An 18,608-nucleotide genomic window follows, 5' to 3' on the forward strand; every position below is an offset into this window, starting at 1 on the left:
TTTATTTTACATTTATACATAATTTTTGAAGATTCTCTTTTCTATATTCACAAATACCTTTAACTCTGTAGCTCTATCAGAGAAATTTATTAATAAAAAGTATGATATATATATATATATATGCACATGAAACTTAATATTTTATATATTAAAAGAAAATTGTATATATATATATATATATATATATATATTTTTTTTTTTTTTCTATTAATATAATTTTGATATTTTATAAATCCATTCGCGTATGGCATACAAATAAATACTTTTTATTATTATTAAAATATAAAGAATATTAAGTTTTATTCATTTTATTTAAGATTAACTTTGTAGATAATTTATATTAATTTAAATTATATTTAATGTTCAAAAAAACGAAATACATATTATTAATCTTCTAGTCTTTAGTCATTTTTTTTTAAATAAAATGCATGAGAAAATTTTACTCTATTTATCTTTTATTTTTTACATAAATGTAGTATCATGTTTCGCGGTTATCATAATAACGCAGACTACTCTGTATAGTACAAAATTTGACCAAAGTCGCATCAACACAAAACATGTATCAATGTTGCTTTGTATTCATTAGAAGATTGTTTAATGATTATTGTACTCCTAGTGAAAAGTCAAGTAATATAGATATGTTGACTCTAAGACACAAAATAAAAAGAATAACACATTAAAAATTATTCTATGTAATCTATCCTACAGACGAAACTATTAAATCAGCTACATCTGGATCTTGACAAAGAACAGATAGCTGCATTGTAACTTGTGTTCCGTTCAATGCTAATCTTGCGCGTGCTAATACTTCTTTTCCGCCTCGGAAGACGCCGCTTAAAAGCAAATTGTGTGCAGCCGCTCCGCTTTGTACCTTATTACTGCGTTCCACAGCCTCCAAACCCAAAAATCCTGTAAGACTTTGAATCGCCCCTTCCAAAGAAGTTACCGAAGCTCCCAAGGCGAATGTTTCCTCTAACTTGACAAATCCTTTCGCAGCATATGTATCCCAAGCAGTATTAAAATCAAAGCCTCTATTACCAACGCCGCGTACTTGATCGGCTAAAGTCACCTCTAAATCCTCCAACTAAAATGTAGAGAATAATAATTTCGATAGTATGATAAAAATTGTTATCAATAAAATATTCAAACAAATATGTTGCTCTCTCGAAAGAACTTTTTCTAAAAAAACAATTTTCTAATATCAATCTCTCTCAATCAAAGATATTCATTGCCAGTCATTCACATATATGATAAGAAATACACATATGAGTATAAAAATTCTCATTAATATTATAAAACTAATTTTTCTTACCATGTACTCATCATGGTATCCTTGATCTGCATCTGGTATTCCTGTCGTTGGATCGCAATCTCTCGCCATAAATCGAAGAGTCGTAGGAATGGTAGCGACGCTCGCATGTACATCTTCCGGATATTTTAATACTGTATAAGTAGTTCCTGGCTCGTTATAAGGTAATCGTGAACATGGTACCACACATACAACAGAGTAGCTGGAAATAGATGGCTCGTTACAACATTTGCCGCAAAAATAATATACAAAATATATATATAAAATCACATTGATAATCACCCTTCAGAAGGTTCAACGGCTACTACTACATCTTCGAGGAGCTGATCAGAAAGAGTGTTGATACAATCAAATTGCAAAATGAGATACTCGGGAAACGTATGTTTGATACATTTGACATTATATTCCGTTTCAGATTCGGTTAATTCGAATACCGACGAAGATTTAAGGAGTGACGTATCTCGAATAATTATAGCCAAATGCGGAATTTGTGATAACTTTTCCATAAAGCTTTCCTCTCTGGTCAAACGAGGTTGCTTGATAGTGGTATGCACTTCCACTTGAGCTGGTTCCTCTATCGTCTGAGCTGGAGGTATCTGTAATATATGATTCGATAGTCATTATAGTAAATAATACAAAAAATATAGATTCTATGTTAAATTAATCGGAAACCTTTTCCGTTAGAAAAAAGAGAGAAAAGGCATGTATCAAATGAATTGACAATCCTATGACATATCCTTTGTCTTCTTTACGATCGATATTTTAGGAAAAGAAATTAATTAGAGAGCAATGTCAAACCTGAGAAATGTCAAACAATTCTTCCATAGGTGTCTGCATATAATTTCGCAAGGCTCTTTCTAGACTCGGCACGGACAACGCAGGTGGTTGCACCAACGGCAGCATGGTTGGATCGTTTTGCTGCTGTAAGATGGTGCAGTAGTAAGCTGCACGATCGCGAACCTCATCGTCCGAATCCAACTGACAGCGCGACAGTAACACCAAGACGTTCGGGAGCAAGGGCGGGCAAGCGGCGGCGAAACGCGCTAAAGCAGTAACAGCTGCGGCGCGCACGCTAGCGCTCTCGAGGATAACGCGATTATAAATGAAACGGATATATCTCGAGGGTTGTTTCGACGTTGGACCTTCCTGACCGAGTAAATGCAAAATACGAACTGCGAGAGAGATGTGTTCGCAATCCTCGATAAATTCGCAGAGATGCGCGAGGCCCGCTTCCTTGGCTTCCGCATTCCCTTCCATTACGGCTATAATAGTGTCAGCGATCGCCGCTTTATACTCGAGTCCGCCCTCGTCTCTCAACATGGCGGAAAGAAAATTCATCAAAACTGCATGCTTACGAGGAAACTTTTGACACAGAGCCCTGTGAAAAAAGGCATATTATTGTTAAGAAAGACCACTTATTAAAGTAATTTGCAGCATGAAATTTACCTGATGGCTTGTACTACCACTACTTTAAATTCATCCGAAATTTCCGATACGAATGTAGCAATCTGCTTCATCAAACGATCCACCGAGCTTTCCGCTCCAGTTTTTAAAAGAGTAGTGATCGCTAAAGTGGCAATCGATCTGTTTGAGTCTGTAATTAAATTTTCCAGATCCAAATTACACGCCGTGACTGCCGCTGGATGAGACATCGCAACCTTGTTCAGAGTTCTAACAGCGGCAAATCGAAGCGCCGGTTTCGGCGAGCCGCAAAATAATTGCAATACGCTAATCGCAGGCCCGATCTCCCTGGCGCCGCTTCGACCGAGATTGACAAGAGCGTGCGCCGCCTCGTATACCACCATCTCGGATTTATGACGTAGACACGATTCGATGAAGCCTATCAATTCCTCGCCTTCGTCTACCTCGTCCAATAATTTATACGCCATTCTAATTAGCATGCATGCCGCATAAGGGCTCTTTGGGCTTGTCTTCATAAGTTTAGCGACCAGTTTTATTACCGCGTGCTTATCCGTCTTACGCGCTTGGTACAGGACACCCAGAGCGTGATATTGAACCATTACGTTATTAGAATTTAATGCCTCTTGCGCCTCGTTTGCCCATCTCCTCGCAACGTCGCTCGACACGCTCGTCAAGTGCAGAGAGGAGACAAGAGCGGCACTGGATACAGCCGGCGAACGATCGACTATGGCTTGCTTCATATATCGTTCGATGGCCGCTAACATGCTGCCATCGGTAATGGTACAAAGCGCCCGGATGGCGGCAGCCCTGTACAAATCCTCCTTTCCCGTCATATCTTTCGTAAGACTGGAAGTAACTATAATTACATCCTCGGCTAAAGAACTCAATTCCTTGATACCCAGATAAACTAATCGTCTCAATATGACATCGCGCGACTGAAATAGTTTAGTCATAGCGAAGAAAGCTTCCGTGGCTTCCATCGTGCCCAATTGTTCACCTTGATTGAGCAGATACAAGATCTTGGTAAGAATATGGGCGCATTTTCTTGGATTTACAGGTGTATTGTTAAATGTACGCGCTTCTTGAAGGACCGTAGTCTTTTCCAAGTTTTGAAAAGGATTTCCACCACCTGATTCAACAAGAAAGACAAGTGCACGACGATATAATTTAATATTAAACATTAAATATAATTTGATATTAAACATCTTCTACAATAGGTCAAAATGTACATTTTCTTAAAAAAAAAAAATCATGTACAATAATTGTAAAACTCTTTACACGCTTCTCAAAGCTAAATTTCTCATTGACATTTATGTAAATGTGTTTACTAGTGGCTGTCGGAGAAAAAGAAAGAGAGAGAGAGAGAGAGAGAGAGACAGAGAGAGAGAGAGAGAGAGAGAGAGAGATATTAACCTATAATAATAATAATAATAATAATCTACGTGCAATTTTTAACTTGCGCACAACTAATGCAAACAATGCGGTTAATAATAATTACCATCTTCTTCCTCCTTTTTATCCCGTTTAAACGTTATCATTTTGTCGCGAATAAAATTTCGAAAAACAGAAAGAGGCCACGACACGTCACCTCAACTTGACGTGTCTTTGGTCTCTACTGGTCTCTACCACCACAATGGCCGCATTCAGTAGACTGCGGACTCAACAGTTGGGTAACGTTACTAGATTTCCCGACGTAATTCGACGCTGATTGGCCAAAGTTACGCAATTGGCTGTAGATAGAAAATTTCTAGAGCCTTTATCCTTCTAGCCAATGGCCGCATTCAGCGGACTCACCGCAAGGTAGCGATCCAACATGATTGGTTTCTACTTTCAGATCCGACCAATCAGCGTCAAAGTACATCTAGGAAAATCTAGTAACGTTACCCACCTGTTCGCGGCCAATCTCTCGCGTCACGAGATAACACGACTCACTTGTCACTCGTAGTCGAAACTCTCGTGAATATCACGTTCCGCGATTGTTAGTAGTTACCGTAGAAAATCCAATATGGTGTCTTTCGTTGAGCGGTTTACGTCGGATGTCCGTATTTTGAGATAAAATCATTATCCGGCGACCGCGTAAATGACAGTAATTATGAAAATTCGATTGAAAGAGTCTCGTTGCACGTGAAAAATTCTCATGCCACTGTGTCTCGTCACGCGCACGATTGACAGTCGTGAAGGGATCGGTGCCTCGAAGACAGTGGCCGAGAACTTCTTTCGTCTTCCTTGGTGTGCGGAATATTTTGAAAAGTAAAAGGAAAATTCAAAAATGGAAACTGACAAGGTAGAGGGTAACGCGGAAGTGAGCGATTCGGAAGCGGCGGCGTTAAAAATCAAAGAAAAGAAACGGAATTCGATTGCAGACATCGCGACTCTAGATATAAAGTCGCGTCTTAGTTTGAACAAAACAGAAGAGGCTTGCAACGAGCCTCACGTTAACGGGGTAGCTCAAGTGAACGGTGTCTGCGACTCTCCGCAAAGAACTGCCGATGTCGCCGATCTTTCCCCGCAATCCGAAACAATGGAAGCTAGTCATTTAAACCAACATGGTACGTGCGGTGCTTTCTCGCCAACTGTCCGTAATTGGGAGACATATGCGATAGATAAACTTGTACGCGTGACGAGAAAATGAAAACACTCTCTATGCGAATAAAATACACGCGAATGTTTTCCCGCGTTCGTTTATTATCGCATATTATTGTCTATCTCTATAAAAAATTATACGCGGTATTTGGGATTTATATTTTCTTATTGATATCGAACTAAATGTGTCAACTTGCTTCCGAAATGCTAAAACAAACTAGTCCGTCAAAAAGTTATAGTCTTTTATTATCTTTCATTATCTTCACATACAATACGTGCTACATATATCAAGTTCGAGATATATCTTTTGTAAAAAATTATATAATTAATTGTTACAATAATTGTTTACTCCTTGTACCTTGTACGATATACCGTATCCGTAAAATACTGAGAATGAACTAAAACTTGTAAAAACTTTCTTCGTCGTGTTACAGAACAAGCAGAAACATTATCCATGGAAAGTAAAGACAACGATATCCAATATGTTAGCTATATGAGCGAACTACAAATGCCTGATATTATGAAATTAATACAGAAGGACCTAAGTGAACCATATTCTATTTACACATATAGATATTTTATTCATAACTGGCCGAAATTGTGCTTCCTGGTATGTGCGCACTAGAAGATCTTTAGCCTATTGTTGTATTCGAGCAATGCTTGGTATATGTAATATTATACGAGTGCTGCAATGTTAGTAATGACTTTCCAAGTTTTATTTGTATAATTTGCGCCGGAGCTTTCGAAACACGGCTTAATAATGGCTTCGGATAATGTGAAAGAACAAAAAAGAACTTAGCCAGCTTTGGTTCGATTCTTTTGACTTTCAGGTGTAGAATTTACAGAAAACTCTTGCTTTTTGTTCGTCAAGGCGATGCATGGTGACGAGTGCGTCGGTGCCATCGTCTGCAAACTGGACATCCATAGGAAGGTGATAAAGCGCGGCTATATTGCGATGCTAGCTGTCGATGTGAAGTTTCGAAAACGGAAAATCGGATCGAATCTCGTCAGGCGAGCCATTCAGGCGATGGTAAAGGATGATGCGGACGAGGTAGTTTTGGAGACGGAAATCACTAACAGGCCAGCGCTACGTTTATACGAGAATCTTGGATTTGTGCGTGATAAACGATTATTTCGATATTACTTGAACGGCGTGGATGCATTGCGACTAAAATTATGGCTCAGGTGAAATTCATCCACATGCTTGTGTCAATAGGTATTTAAATAATTACAATGTTGAAGAGGTATAACATCTATGCTCTATTATATCAGGCAAATGTGCGACATTAATGTCAAAGGGATTATATTGTCTCTACACGCACAAATATATTTTCAGTCGTGATATTGCGCTGTTTATTGTTTCAATATTTTCAAGAATTTCATTTTTGTGATTTTTTTAGTTATTAATTATAAAATTTTAATGTTGCGTGTATAGATAGTTTTGTGTTGAGATATAAGATAATTCCTATTATATATTTTGGACCATGAATTTTTTTTCATAAGAGATAAATCCACTCTAATAATCTTCAACAGCCTACCGACTATATGTCTATGCGAAACAGAATATATAATTTGTTAATAGTGCCTAACTGTTGCCCGATTGTTAGTTACTTTGTTATAAATTTGCTGCAATTTCTTTGATATTAATGTCAGTGATTGAGATAAATTTTAATTGCAGCTTGAAGATGTAAAAGTAAAGAGTGATAGCAAGAAAGAAAGAGAATGGAGTGAACTAAAATGTACTGAAAATAATCAATATAATTTGCTGCGACTCACATTGATCAAATGTACATCTTGAAGCATGTTTTATAACTAATTTGAAAGAAATTTATATCGTTATAATATAATTTAGTAGCATGAAAATTTTATACAAGATTATAAATATAAATGTGTTTCGTTATTAGGTAAACATAACAACATGATGAACAAGATTAAATTGAAAAAAAAAAATTTAGCATAAATATTGATAAAAGTAAAGTTTTTTGTACCACTAACTTTGCTATTTTTTAATCTAATATAATCAATGATAGAAACAGATTCCAATATTTACAAACATTATAAATTGTACAAAGTGCATAATAAAAAGAAAATAAACTGAAAGAGATAATTTATGGGGTACTTTTAAAATAATAAGAAATAATTAACAGGATCACATGAGGGATATTCATATATGTATATATATATATTTTTTTTTTTTATCTTTCATTATTGAATTCAGTTTCTTAATTTATTTCAGTGTCATAATAAAAGTAAAATTGCATTAATAATGTTATATTAAAACTGTTATGTCACCCATTATAGACAACTGTCATATAACGTTGCGCCAAGTGTTACGTTTTCATCAGTGTGAATAGCAGTTTAATAAAAATAAAGATAAAAAAAAAAGACACAAACTCGGCGAATGAACAACAGCAAAACTTTAGAAAAAATATTTCCGTTTGAAATTGTAATATATGCACTAAATATGCATATATATATACATATATATATATATATATATATATATATATATATATATATACATATATATGGTGTGTATATATTATTAAATGAATGATAAAAAGGAAAAAGAAATCATCGTTCACAAAATTTAAATATGAGAAACAACGCTTCGAGCGGTTTACGCGGATGAGAGTGGTATGCATTACTGTCAACCCATTATATCTATCTTTGTATAAAATAAATGCGAAGCACAGATCATAATGTAACTATTAAAAATGTAAAAAATGTTAATAAAAATACATAAATGTTTTTACACATGTTCCGTTTATGTGTCACGTTTACTTGAAAGTAAGATATATGTATTTCCAAATAATTTTTACATTCTAATTATATATGCTTTTGTAATACCGGTGTAGGTATATACTATCATAGTTTGCTAAACCATTTTTTCTAAGTATACTTAATAATAAATAATTAATAATAAATAAATTAATATATATATATATATATATATATATATTAATTATTAATAATTAATATATTAATTATTTGAAATATGTTCGACTCCCGGGCGGGCAATGCGAAAGCGGGTACCGCCTGGGAGTCTAGTCATTACCGGACGGATGCTAAGAGAGGAGGTTTTTAGTTGGTAGTGGCCGTTAAATAGGCTGAGTCCAACACTACCCGGGCCTACGGGGGCCCGGGTGTGCGTAAAGGCATTTTCCTCCTCTCTCGCAACAAAAAAAAAAATTTGAAATATGTTATATCAATCGGTATATATTTAAAACAAGAGGGAAATTATCATTTTTTTTAATTAAATAACAAATTAAAAGTATTAAAATTAGTTTTTAAAGAAAATTTATTACTCATATTTTCTCAAAATGCAAACAAAATATATATAAAATAATAGCAGAGGAGAAAAAATGAGAAATTTTACTAATTTCACAGAATTATACTTATTTAATTAGATTATATATATATTTATTTATTTTATCTTGCAAAAAAATAAAAACTGTAGACGTGGAGAGAAATGTTTTCATCATGAATCTTATGAGAAAAGCGCGAGAGACCAATGTAAAGCCATAAAGCCGTAATCACATTACGGGTTGTGGGCTTGGTTGCGGTTGGAATTGACCAATCAGAGTATCCGGCCACCAATTTGTTTTGTTCTGATGGGTTAATTTCAACCGCAACTGGTAGTGTGATTACGGTTTTAAATTACGCATTGAGATTGAAAATTAAAGATTGAAATTTGTTTTGACTAATCTTTTCGTTTTAAGAAGAAAAAATAAGTTAAGATTTCACTCTTTTAATTGGACAAATTTCAATCTTCAATCTCAATAATTGGCCGTGTTCCGAAATTACTGCCAGTACTGCAAATTCTATAGTGCACGTTACATATATTATATATTTTCAGTGCTGGCAGTAAACTGGCAGCAATTTCGGAACACGGCCTATATATATAATTAATACCTAATAGTCCGAGTGAAAGATTGATTGGCCGCATTCAGCGGACTCAACATTACTAGATTTTCCGATGTAATTTGACGCTGATTGGTCGAATCTGAAAATAGAAACCAATCATGTTCGATTGCTACTTAACGGTAGAGTCCCCTGGGTGCCTATTACGGTTCTTGAAGCGAGGTGAAAATTACAAAAGTGAACAGATTTACTAGATTTGGACAAATGAAATTGTAGATACTCTAGTAAATTTCCTCACTTTTGTTATTTTCACTTCGTTTCAAAAACCGTAATAGGCCCCCTGAATGCAGCCATTGGCTTCCGCATCGTTTCTTGTCCGCGCACAACTCGAAGATGGTGGGAGAGTTCCGTTTGACCACGTTGCGATTGGCTCTAGCCAATTATATCGATCTGTGCCTAGGGTAACCAGCAACGATTGACCAATCAGAGACTTCTATTTTCAATTGGCCAATTGGCGACGTGGTCAATCGGCCACCGGAAGATGATTAATGCCCCCTCTATGTATTATATATATCTATGGTCGGTCAGCGTCATTCATTGGAATTCGCCAAAGTCGCTCGAAATCAACCGGAGTTGTACGTTGCGGTGAGTAAGGAGCTTGTTTTTGTAATCCAATTTGCATCGTCGATAAAAAAAGCGATCCCTTTATAAAATGTATGAAATAACATTGTGTGATTTTTCAAATTTTGGTAGAATTCTATAGGTTTTCGTTTTAGATCGAATATACATTTGCAAATTAAAGTAATTTTTACGACGCACGAGCGTCCCTTTCTAAACACCGGACGGCGGATGGTTGCCGCCAAGAAAGTGAAATGTTTCGATAAATATATTGTGAATGATGTGTGTATTTTTATACAATTGTTTTCTTTGTCTCTTTTTATACAATCATTTGCTTTCGATTTTCTGTAATTGTGTAACTTTACGGACGGAATTCAATGGTTTAGCATTTTCGCGGTTAATAGCATGGCATCAAAACGACGGCCATTACGCGAACGCTTTTTCGACAAAATCGTTATTTGTCGGAGAATATAATGGTGATAAAATAATATTAAAATATTTTTTTTATCATTATATCCTTCGATAAATAATAAAATATTTTTATAGATCGTGCTTATTAGTCACAGAAAACAAGCGCGATATATATAACATATATTAATTTTATTGAAACTTATCACCTATTATTTTTAAATAAGTGAAAAAGGCAATTATATATACATATAGCATTAATCTCCTTATATGCATAATTTTTACATGCAATTGATTATTTTTTTAGTAGCAACAGTCATTTATTATAGATTTATTATAGATTTTTATTTATATGAAAACATTTTGCATATATTTATAATATAATCTTTATAATATACATATATATATATATTTTTACAAGCTGTGAAAAAAATATTTAAAAAGATTGAATGGACTTGGTCCACTAATAGTAATCTATTCTTTTTCATCTTAATTGCTCCTTTTATTAAAGAGAGCAAAATGTTGATTTCTTAATTCATATGTAAGATGATACACTTCCAATTTACACTATTATATATCTAATTTTTGAAAATTTCAATTTTGATTTCAGTAATCTTACTGTATTGAATTCAGGACGATATAATGGCGGATAATGACGACCTCTTGGATTATGAGGATGAAGAACAAACCGAACAAGTTGTTGATGGAAGTGGAGATGTTCCTGCAAAGAACAAAGAAGTAAAGGGCACATATGTCTCTATCCACAGCAGTGGATTTAGAGATTTTCTTCTTAAACCAGAGATTTTACGTGCTATTGTTGATTGTGGTTTTGAACATCCATCCGAAGGTGATTAGCGTATTTGTTTAGTTTCCACTTTATTTTAATTCATTCAGAAATACAATGATGAATATTTTGTAACACAAGATAGGGACAACTGAAGTTTCATGATCGATACTGTTTCTGATACTCTCTTACTAATATTTATAGCCATGTCTTCTTCTCGATACATGTGAGTGAAATATAAATGTTTATTGTTTACAGTGCAACACGAATGTATTCCTCAAGCAGTGCTTGGCATGGATATACTGTGTCAAGCAAAATCTGGTATGGGGAAAACTGCTGTGTTTGTATTAGCTACTCTTCAACAGCTGGAATTAACGGAAAATCAAGTCTATGTCTTAGTGATGTGTCACACTCGAGAACTAGCTTTCCAAATCAGTAAAGAATATGAGAGGTTTAGCAAATACATGCCACATGTGAAAGTAAGTTTTATAAAATTTTAATTGTATATAAACTATATCATATATCGTATATAAACTGTATAAGCTATATCAAATCAGTAGAATAATAAATGTTGCGCAACTTTTCAATTTTTATTCTTTTTTTTTGTTTGGTCAAATTTTAAATTAATACATGTAAACTCTCTTTGGTAAATATTCATTAATATTGTTATTAGTATAGTTATAGAATGATAATGATATCATATCCATGATATCATTATCATTGAATATTTTATATTTCATCGTTTATAAAAAAATGTGAAAATATATCAGTGTCTGATCTTTATAATTTGAATTTTTTTAAAATAGGTTGGTGTATTTTTCGGTGGCTTACCTATTCAGAAAGATGAAGAAGTCTTAAAAACTGTATGTCCTCATATTGTTGTTGGCACCCCTGGTCGTATCCTTGCTCTTGTGCGGACTAAGAAATTGAATTTGAAGCATCTGAAACACTTTATACTCGACGAATGTGACAAAATGCTCGAGTTACTAGGTGTGTTATAAATAATTTAAAACTTATTCAAAATTACATTTTTTATCATTGGATAGAATCTTTACATGATGTACAAGACAATCTTAGTCTATACTATGATGACTACGCTTTACCACTACCCAATTACTGAGCATTTCTTTAAAATTTATTTTTTTAACATGTTATTTTGAATAAAATGCAAATAATTTCTACTGCTATTACAGATATGCGCAGAGATGTACAGGAAATATTTAGAAGCACGCCACATAGCAAACAAGTCATGATGTTCAGCGCCACATTGTCCAAGGAAATACGTCCTGTCTGCAAAAAGTTCATGCAAGATGTAATTACACAATCTTCCTCTTCACTTCGATCTACAATTACTTCTACTTCGTTGGTCCCGTATTTGTATCCAGGACAAAGCTCAGCCTACATTAGAAATATTGTCGGCGCATGCGCGGGTTAGATGCGACTTAGACGCCACTTCAAAGAAACCGAAGTACAGAGTTTCGAAATGAATCCCTTTCGGTATCTTTCGTAAACGGCGCACAATCATATGCTCGACACTCGTGCCCAACATAATGTCTCCTTCCAAGTCTAAACTTTTGGATGTATGTGTGTCAACATGTATACACACCACCCACACGCACATACATACACACACGCACACACATATATATATATACATATATATATATTTATATATATCTATATATCTATACATATATGTGGAAGGCGTTTTTCAACTGATTCTTTGACCGCTTAAAATGGCATAAACAAAAGATCCAATTTAGAGTTTTGATCGATGATAAAGGTCTTTAATTTGCTAGTTGCTACGCATTCAAGGAGCAATACAGTATATAAAGATACAAATGTCTTTTAGGGAATAATGGGAAAAAAGATGAGGGATATAAAATATTTCTGCATTTGTATTGATAATGGTCATTGTGACTATTAATAGAATAGAATTAGGATCTATATAATTGCAAATCTGTGGGTGGGGGGAGAGGATCAAGAAGATTTCAAGACAACCTCAAGACAGAAGAGTTCAAGAAAGAAGATACAAGAGGATAACTGGGGGAATAAATTAGGATTATAGTTGGAGGGAAAAAAGTCTAAAATGAGAGCATAGCATATATAATTAACGTATTCGCATGTTCCTCGAGCATTATATTAAGATTTTCTTACTTTGTATGCAAAGATTTCTATTGCTCTATACAGTTCTTTAGTAGAAGTGAGGATGGACGAAAAGATAAAAAGTATAAATCGAGCATACTATTCTTGGTATAGAAAGCGATAAAGTCACGTGAAAGCTACATGCAAATCTTCGTACCGTGATTCTTTATATTTTGCACGAGTGATATAAAATCGCGACTCTTCGCGGATACCGAAAGTGTTAAAATTTAAGTGAAAAACCGAGAATATACCAAATAATACGAATTGATTCTGGGCATCTGAATGTGCCAGAAATTTGGGAGAAGAGATTCGGCATTGAGTGGCTAGTGGATGTGATTAAACGTTCTCTCACGAGTGCGCCGTCTTAAGTTCAATTGGGCTGAACTGCCGAATTTTCATTGTTGACACTACCCAGAGGTGGAAATCGTCGGACCGTATGTAATCTGTATGATTAATCCCGATCGACGAGATTATTCCGCATATATACTCTGCAAATGAAATACGAAAGTCTATACTGAAAGACTTTCGATATTAAAGGATACATATACATGTGTGTATATATATATATATATATATATATATATATATATATATATATATATATATGTGTGTGTGGTTAAAAGAAATCTAATCGCGTCTAGTCTTCTTTAAAGAAAGAAAAAATATTCAAGTAGTACAATTAAGAAACTGATTTTGGCTTCTTTTCCTTTTTGTGTGGCTTAAAAATCTATCTCTTAAAAATATATATATATATATATATTTTTTTTTTTTTTACAAACTTGTGTGAAAAACGATATAGCCATTTATAAAGGGATAGTATACTTTTTATTTTTTTGTTGATTTTTAGTTAATATGTATATCGTCCCTTCTCACCATATTTAATCACACAAACTTCAGACTGCAAAATAACAATATTTCAAAGAACTACAAACTCTCACAGTCTGAGAATTACATAGGCACTATAATTGATTTAATAGAATTTTGTTAATCTTACAAAAAAATGTTCTTTGTGCAGCCCATGGAAGTCTATGTCGATGACGAGGCGAAACTCACTTTAAACGGTCTGCAGCAACATTACGTCAAATTGAAAGAAAATGAGAAGAATAAGAAATTGTTTGAACTACTTGATGTTCTCGAATTTAATCAGGTTTGTTTTGCAAACTAAGATAATCTAACAGTACGTTTTCTTTCATCGGAAAGAATCCTTACATGATGATGCAAGAATTTTCTTATTCTTTCATGATGACTCTGTTTTACCATTACCCACCAAATCTGATCAAGATTCTTCCAAATATCTACATTAAAATTGTTTTAAATTAGTTGCTTTTATTATGGTAACATATATAGAATATATATATATATATATATATATATATATATATATATATATATATATATATATATATGACATGATCCATTTTATGTATTAATAATTGAATTCTGTATATAGGTTGTCATATTTGTTAAGTCTGTCCAAAGATGCATGGCTTTAGCACAACTCCTGACAGAACAAAATTTTCCTGCAATTGGAATTCATCGAGGCATGACACAAGAAGAGCGATTGTCTAGATATCAACAATTTAAGGATTTTCAAAAGGTAAATAATTTATCCATCAAATTCCAGAAAGCTTGATTCAGGATAGCTAATGTAAATTAAACAAATCTTTTATATAAAATAAGGAATAACATTATTTTTAGCGTATTTTGGTAGCAACAAACTTGTTTGGACGAGGTATGGATATAGAACGTGTGAATATTGTATTCAACTATGACATGCCAGAAGATTCCGATACCTATTTACATAGAGTGGCGCGTGCTGGTCGTTTTGGCACAAAGGTAATAATGTTAATGTTAACTCTTTAATCCTTTTAATATTTGAAAAAGTATATACAGAATGTCTCATAAAAATTGTGACGCTCGTGAACGAATAGAATGCGTAAACTAAAAAACTTTTTTACTATTTTGCAATTCTTGCAATAATTATTGAAATATTAATTAATAAAAAGAATTTATTAATGAGCGTGCATTCCGCACGGCTAGATCATTGGATGTAAAGCTCTAGGCGTCGAGCGACGACGAAAAGATGAAAGTCGGAGTACACAAGACTAAACTTTATTACTGTATAACATTCGATGCTGATACATCTAGAACATATATCTCACAAACTAATCGTGCGAGACGCGCGCTCATTCGCCAATCCTTATTAATTATCATTTCAATAATTATTGCAGAATGGTAAAGGATTTTCTGTTCAGTTTACTGCATTTTACTCGCTCATGAGTGTTGAGATCTATGAGATATCCTGATATGTATGTATGTGTGATCTGTGTGTACACACACACACACAAACAAACAACATATGTATGTACATATATATGTAACTGAAATAAAGAACATCGAGCATATAATCAATGTCTATAATGGAAAGCAGGGAAAGTAGGAGAAGGCCCGAGAGTAGCGAGACAGTTCGTTTACAGACAAATGCTGATTAGTTAAGTTTAACACTATATAAAAACGAAAAGAAAGCTCAGATAAAAAAAATGGCTCAGAAATTTTCGATTTATATTCTTATCTTATCTGATGCTCCGTATGTTTTTTCAGTTACATACATGTTTGCACTATACTGAGATAAAATTAAAATGAGAACAAAGTATTTAATATTGGCTCACATTTGTGAGAGTTAATTTAAACCACAAGGACGATTTTAAATCTCGGAGGAACTTTCATAGTGTACACTTTTTTCTTTATTTAATAGATAAAATGTATAGAAAAATATATTTACTAACTTGGAAACATTTTCTTCAGGGTCTTGCCATTACATTAGTGAGCGATGAAAGTGACGCAAAGATATTAAATGATGTTCAGGAAAGGTTTGATGTAAATATAACGGAATTACCAGACGAAATTGATCTTGCTTCATATAGTAAGTAATTTCTTTTTTTCCAACTATCAAATATCTGAGAATACTGTGTTATATTAATCGTAATTTTTATTTTAGTTGAAGGACGATGAATTGCACTATGACAATATATAAACTGCAATAAAATCTTTTAAAGCACATTATTTGAGTATATATTTATTATTGAATATAAAACAAAAAATATAGTACCTAAAACTGCATTTAAGTAAAATATTGTTTTGCTTGAAGCAGCTTTTTACTCCACTTATTTACTATATAAGAACACACACACAGCAATGATAAATATATAAAAGAACAACATAATATTCCACTTACTGCAAAAGATCATATTTTGTACAAGTATATCAATTATTTTTAATGATATTGGACGTGATCCGATCCACATAATTATACATACAACTACTTTGAAAGCCAACACAATAAACCATTATTGATTTAAAAAAATGTACATTACGTGTATATCTTATTCCACAATTAGAAAATAAATATCTATAATAGATTAGAGAGAGTATACAATCCTTACACTTCATAATCCTGTAAAAGTATAAAAATACCAAAATAAAGACTTGTAAACAAATAGATAATTTTTATTTGTAATAACTTTTTTAAAAGGAAAAATTTTTTTTTTTCCCGATGTATAATAAACTATTACTTTACAATTGTATTTTATCTAATTTTTTTAAATTCTTACAACAATAATTGTTATTAATACTTTTATTGCCTATCATCTTAGTAAAATTTGCAAAAAGAAATTTAGCATACAAATTAAGATCAATATTATTGCTGTGAGCATCACGTACCTTTATAATTTCATTACATAAATCCAGCTGTTGTATATACAAACTACTAAGTTTGTACAAAATGAGAAACAAAAAATTAAATTACAGAAGTTTTTGTAAAAAATATCAATGATAACGAAGTATTTATAATGATTGAATTGCAACAGAATGTAGATAACATATTTAGTTTCATTTAGGTCTTGATTTATTTTGTGACTTATTCCCAACTTGTGTGCCACCCCCACGGCTTAATGGTGCTGGACCTCTTCCTCCTCTGCCAAAGGTACCTGTAAAATATAACGTGCAACAATGATCTAAAAAATTTTCAGATTATACATTATTCATAATAATATAAAGTAATTTTCATTAAAAGCATATAATAGGGTTTCCTAATTTTAAAAATGTTCATTTTCAAATTGCATAAATAATTTTTAAAATTACAAGTATATTTGATAGTTTTGTTAAGTTTAAAATTTGTCAAAAAATTTGTAGTTCAAAGAACATGCATTTAATAACGGAAACAAAAAGAAAGAATAAATGTGACTTTGCGAACAAGTTCATAAATTTACAAAATTACCTCTTCCACTGCCACGTCCTCTTTGACTCTGGCCTCGACCTTTCATTTCACCACGGCCTCTCGACTTCATTTGTATATCTTCCTTTACCATGTCTATTACTTCATCAGGAATCCTCAGATACTTTATCGTGCTGCCTCTTATATAGCATTCGGGCATTCTCCAAAACTTGTCACCATCCTAAAATACAATTGTCAAATAATAATAGTGAACATATCTATAAGTAAAATTCTAAGACTTTGGAATCTCAGTGGAGAAAAAATCAACCAATTTCAAAATTATTATAACACATTTGATTTTCTTTAGTTTCATTTCATTTCTCAGCTTATATAAATTGCTACATTAAATATTAGAAGAGATGTATGTAGAATAATCGTACCCTTGAAGTACATATAACTTCTCTAAGATTTATGTTCATCCAGTTGTCACAACTAACTAAATGACCATTGTATGTCTCTCCATTCTTCAGCTCTACCAGCTGCAACAAAAAACTTGATTGTAATATATGTTAAGACTTAAATAAATAATATATATAGTTTTTCTCAAAAGTGCGTGAAAATCCAAAACATACCATGGGATGATTTTGCGCCGTCTTCAATAAAGTCAAAGGTAACTGAAAGAATTAAATCATAAATGTTAAGAAGACGAAAATATGACTCCTTTTAGTTTATATAAATAAAAATGATAAACATACCATTGTATTTATAAAAATGATATATTAAAATGCACCCTTGCTTATAGATAAACACTTTAATAAAGGTTATGCATCAATTTGAAAATAGCATTAAATTCTAAAAGCAGAAAGCCAATCAGAACTCGCACTGTTAATAAGCAGTGTGTAAGCAGTACATTAGAAAGGCAAAAGTAGAAATTGTGGGGAGCCTCCCGTTTGACCGCGTTGCAATTGATCACGGCCAATGGCCGCTTCAGAGGACTCAACTGCTAAGTAGCAACCGAACATGATTGGTTTCTACTGTCAGATCCGACCAATCAGCGTCGAATTACATCGGAAAATCTAGTAATGTTGCTCAACTTTTAAGTTTGCTGAATGCGATCAATTATATCGACCTGTGCCTAGAGTAACCACCAACGATTGATCAATCAGAGAGTCTTATTTTGAATTGGCCAATTGGCGACATGGTTAATTGAGCGCCACCCGAAATTGTGATACCAGCGCGAGTTCTGATTGGCAGAAAAGTAG

General features: G+C 33.3%; 4 protein-coding genes across 7 annotated transcripts; 2 read left to right on the forward strand and 2 right to left on the reverse strand.

The window, feature by feature from the left end:
* Positions 1-433: 433 nt before the first annotated feature.
* On the reverse strand, positions 434-4,367 carry Gammacop (coat protein (coatomer) gamma). The gene is made up of 6 exons (XM_083079589.1): positions 4,230-4,367; positions 2,756-3,860; positions 2,108-2,687; positions 1,592-1,905; positions 1,313-1,511; positions 434-1,084 (listed from the first exon to the last, which is right to left on the reverse strand). The coding sequence occupies exons 1-6, from the start codon at positions 4,267-4,269 to the stop codon at positions 698-700; spliced, it is 2,625 nt and encodes an 874-aa protein (XP_082935715.1). The 5' UTR covers positions 4,270-4,367; the 3' UTR covers positions 434-697.
* Positions 4,368-4,713: 346 nt separating this feature from the next.
* On the forward strand, positions 4,714-8,073 carry LOC145960473 (N-alpha-acetyltransferase 30). Of its 2 annotated transcripts, none has more exons than XM_083079973.1 (4): positions 4,714-5,280; positions 5,749-5,924; positions 6,186-6,530; positions 6,993-8,073. In XM_083079973.1, the coding sequence occupies exons 1-3, from the start codon at positions 5,001-5,003 to the stop codon at positions 6,501-6,503; spliced, it is 774 nt and encodes a 257-aa protein (XP_082936099.1). In that variant the 5' UTR covers positions 4,714-5,000; the 3' UTR covers positions 6,504-6,530; positions 6,993-8,073. The 2 variants fall into 2 exon arrangements, with proteins under 2 accessions (XP_082936099.1, XP_082936098.1); XM_083079972.1 differs by having other exon boundaries at positions 6,186-6,499.
* Positions 8,074-9,731: 1,658 nt separating this feature from the next.
* Hel25e (ATP-dependent RNA helicase 25E) lies at positions 9,732-16,555 on the forward strand. 3 transcript variants are annotated; one of them, XM_083079726.1, is made up of 10 exons: positions 9,732-9,823; positions 10,815-11,051; positions 11,247-11,467; positions 11,795-11,978; positions 12,182-12,300; positions 14,149-14,280; positions 14,584-14,730; positions 14,832-14,969; positions 15,939-16,056; positions 16,132-16,555. In XM_083079726.1, exons 2-10 carry the CDS (start codon positions 10,847-10,849, stop codon positions 16,143-16,145), a joined length of 1,278 nt encoding a protein of 425 aa, XP_082935852.1. In that variant the 5' UTR covers positions 9,732-9,823; positions 10,815-10,846; the 3' UTR covers positions 16,146-16,555. The 3 variants fall into 3 exon arrangements, with proteins under 3 accessions (XP_082935852.1, XP_082935854.1, XP_082935853.1); XM_083079728.1 differs by having other exon boundaries at positions 9,816-9,892; XM_083079727.1 differs by lacking the exon at positions 9,732-9,823 and adding an exon at positions 9,932-10,078.
* LOC145960350 (U6 snRNA-associated Sm-like protein LSm4) lies at positions 16,179-18,257 on the reverse strand. Its single transcript, XM_083079729.1, has 5 exons — positions 18,102-18,257; positions 17,979-18,020; positions 17,787-17,885; positions 17,410-17,587; positions 16,179-17,119 (listed from the first exon to the last, which is right to left on the reverse strand). The coding sequence occupies exons 1-5, from the start codon at positions 18,102-18,104 to the stop codon at positions 17,022-17,024; spliced, it is 420 nt and encodes a 139-aa protein (XP_082935855.1). The 5' UTR covers positions 18,105-18,257; the 3' UTR covers positions 16,179-17,021.
* Positions 18,258-18,608: the final 351 nt, after the last annotated feature.

Source organism: Camponotus vicinus, unplaced genomic scaffold (genome assembly GCF_025532165.1).
Source record: "Camponotus vicinus isolate PSW18456_S1 unplaced genomic scaffold, iyCamVici1.0 SCAF_10, whole genome shotgun sequence".
NCBI classification, from domain to species: Eukaryota; Metazoa; Arthropoda; class Insecta; order Hymenoptera; family Formicidae; genus Camponotus; species Camponotus vicinus.

Excerpts from the sequence above, each read along its gene's own strand:
- Gammacop (XM_083079589.1), bottom strand. The coding sequence starts at position 4,269 with ATGATAACGTTTAAACGGGATAAAAAGGAGGAAGAAGATG. Across the intron at positions 2,688-2,755 it reads GTGGTAGTACAAGCCATCAG|GGCTCTGTGTCAAAAGTTTC; the intron begins GTAAATTTCATG and ends CTTTTTTCACAG. Across the intron at positions 1,906-2,107 it reads AATTGTTTGACATTTCTCAG|ATACCTCCAGCTCAGACGAT; the intron begins GTTTGACATTGC and ends CATATATTACAG.
- LOC145960473 (XM_083079972.1), top strand. The coding sequence starts at position 5,001 with ATGGAAACTGACAAGGTAGAGGGTAACGCGGAAGTGAGCGATTCGGAA. Across the intron at positions 5,281-5,748 it reads TAGTCATTTAAACCAACATG|AACAAGCAGAAACATTATCC; the intron begins GTACGTGCGGTG and ends GTCGTGTTACAG. Across the intron at positions 5,925-6,185 it reads GGCCGAAATTGTGCTTCCTG|GCGATGCATGGTGACGAGTG; the intron begins GTATGTGCGCAC and ends TTGTTCGTCAAG.
- Hel25e (XM_083079726.1), top strand. The coding sequence starts at position 10,847 with ATGGCGGATAATGACGACCTCTTGGATTATGAGGATGAAGAACAAACC. Across the intron at positions 11,052-11,246 it reads TTTTGAACATCCATCCGAAG|TGCAACACGAATGTATTCCT; the intron begins GTGATTAGCGTA and ends TATTGTTTACAG. Across the intron at positions 14,281-14,583 it reads ATGTTCTCGAATTTAATCAG|GTTGTCATATTTGTTAAGTC; the intron begins GTTTGTTTTGCA and ends TTCTGTATATAG.
- LOC145960350 (XM_083079729.1), bottom strand. Across the intron at positions 17,886-17,978 it reads CGGCGCAAAATCATCCCATG|CTGGTAGAGCTGAAGAATGG; the intron begins GTATGTTTTGGA and ends TTTTTGTTGCAG. Across the intron at positions 17,588-17,786 it reads AAGTTATATGTACTTCAAGG|GATGGTGACAAGTTTTGGAG; the intron begins GTACGATTATTC and ends ATTGTATTTTAG.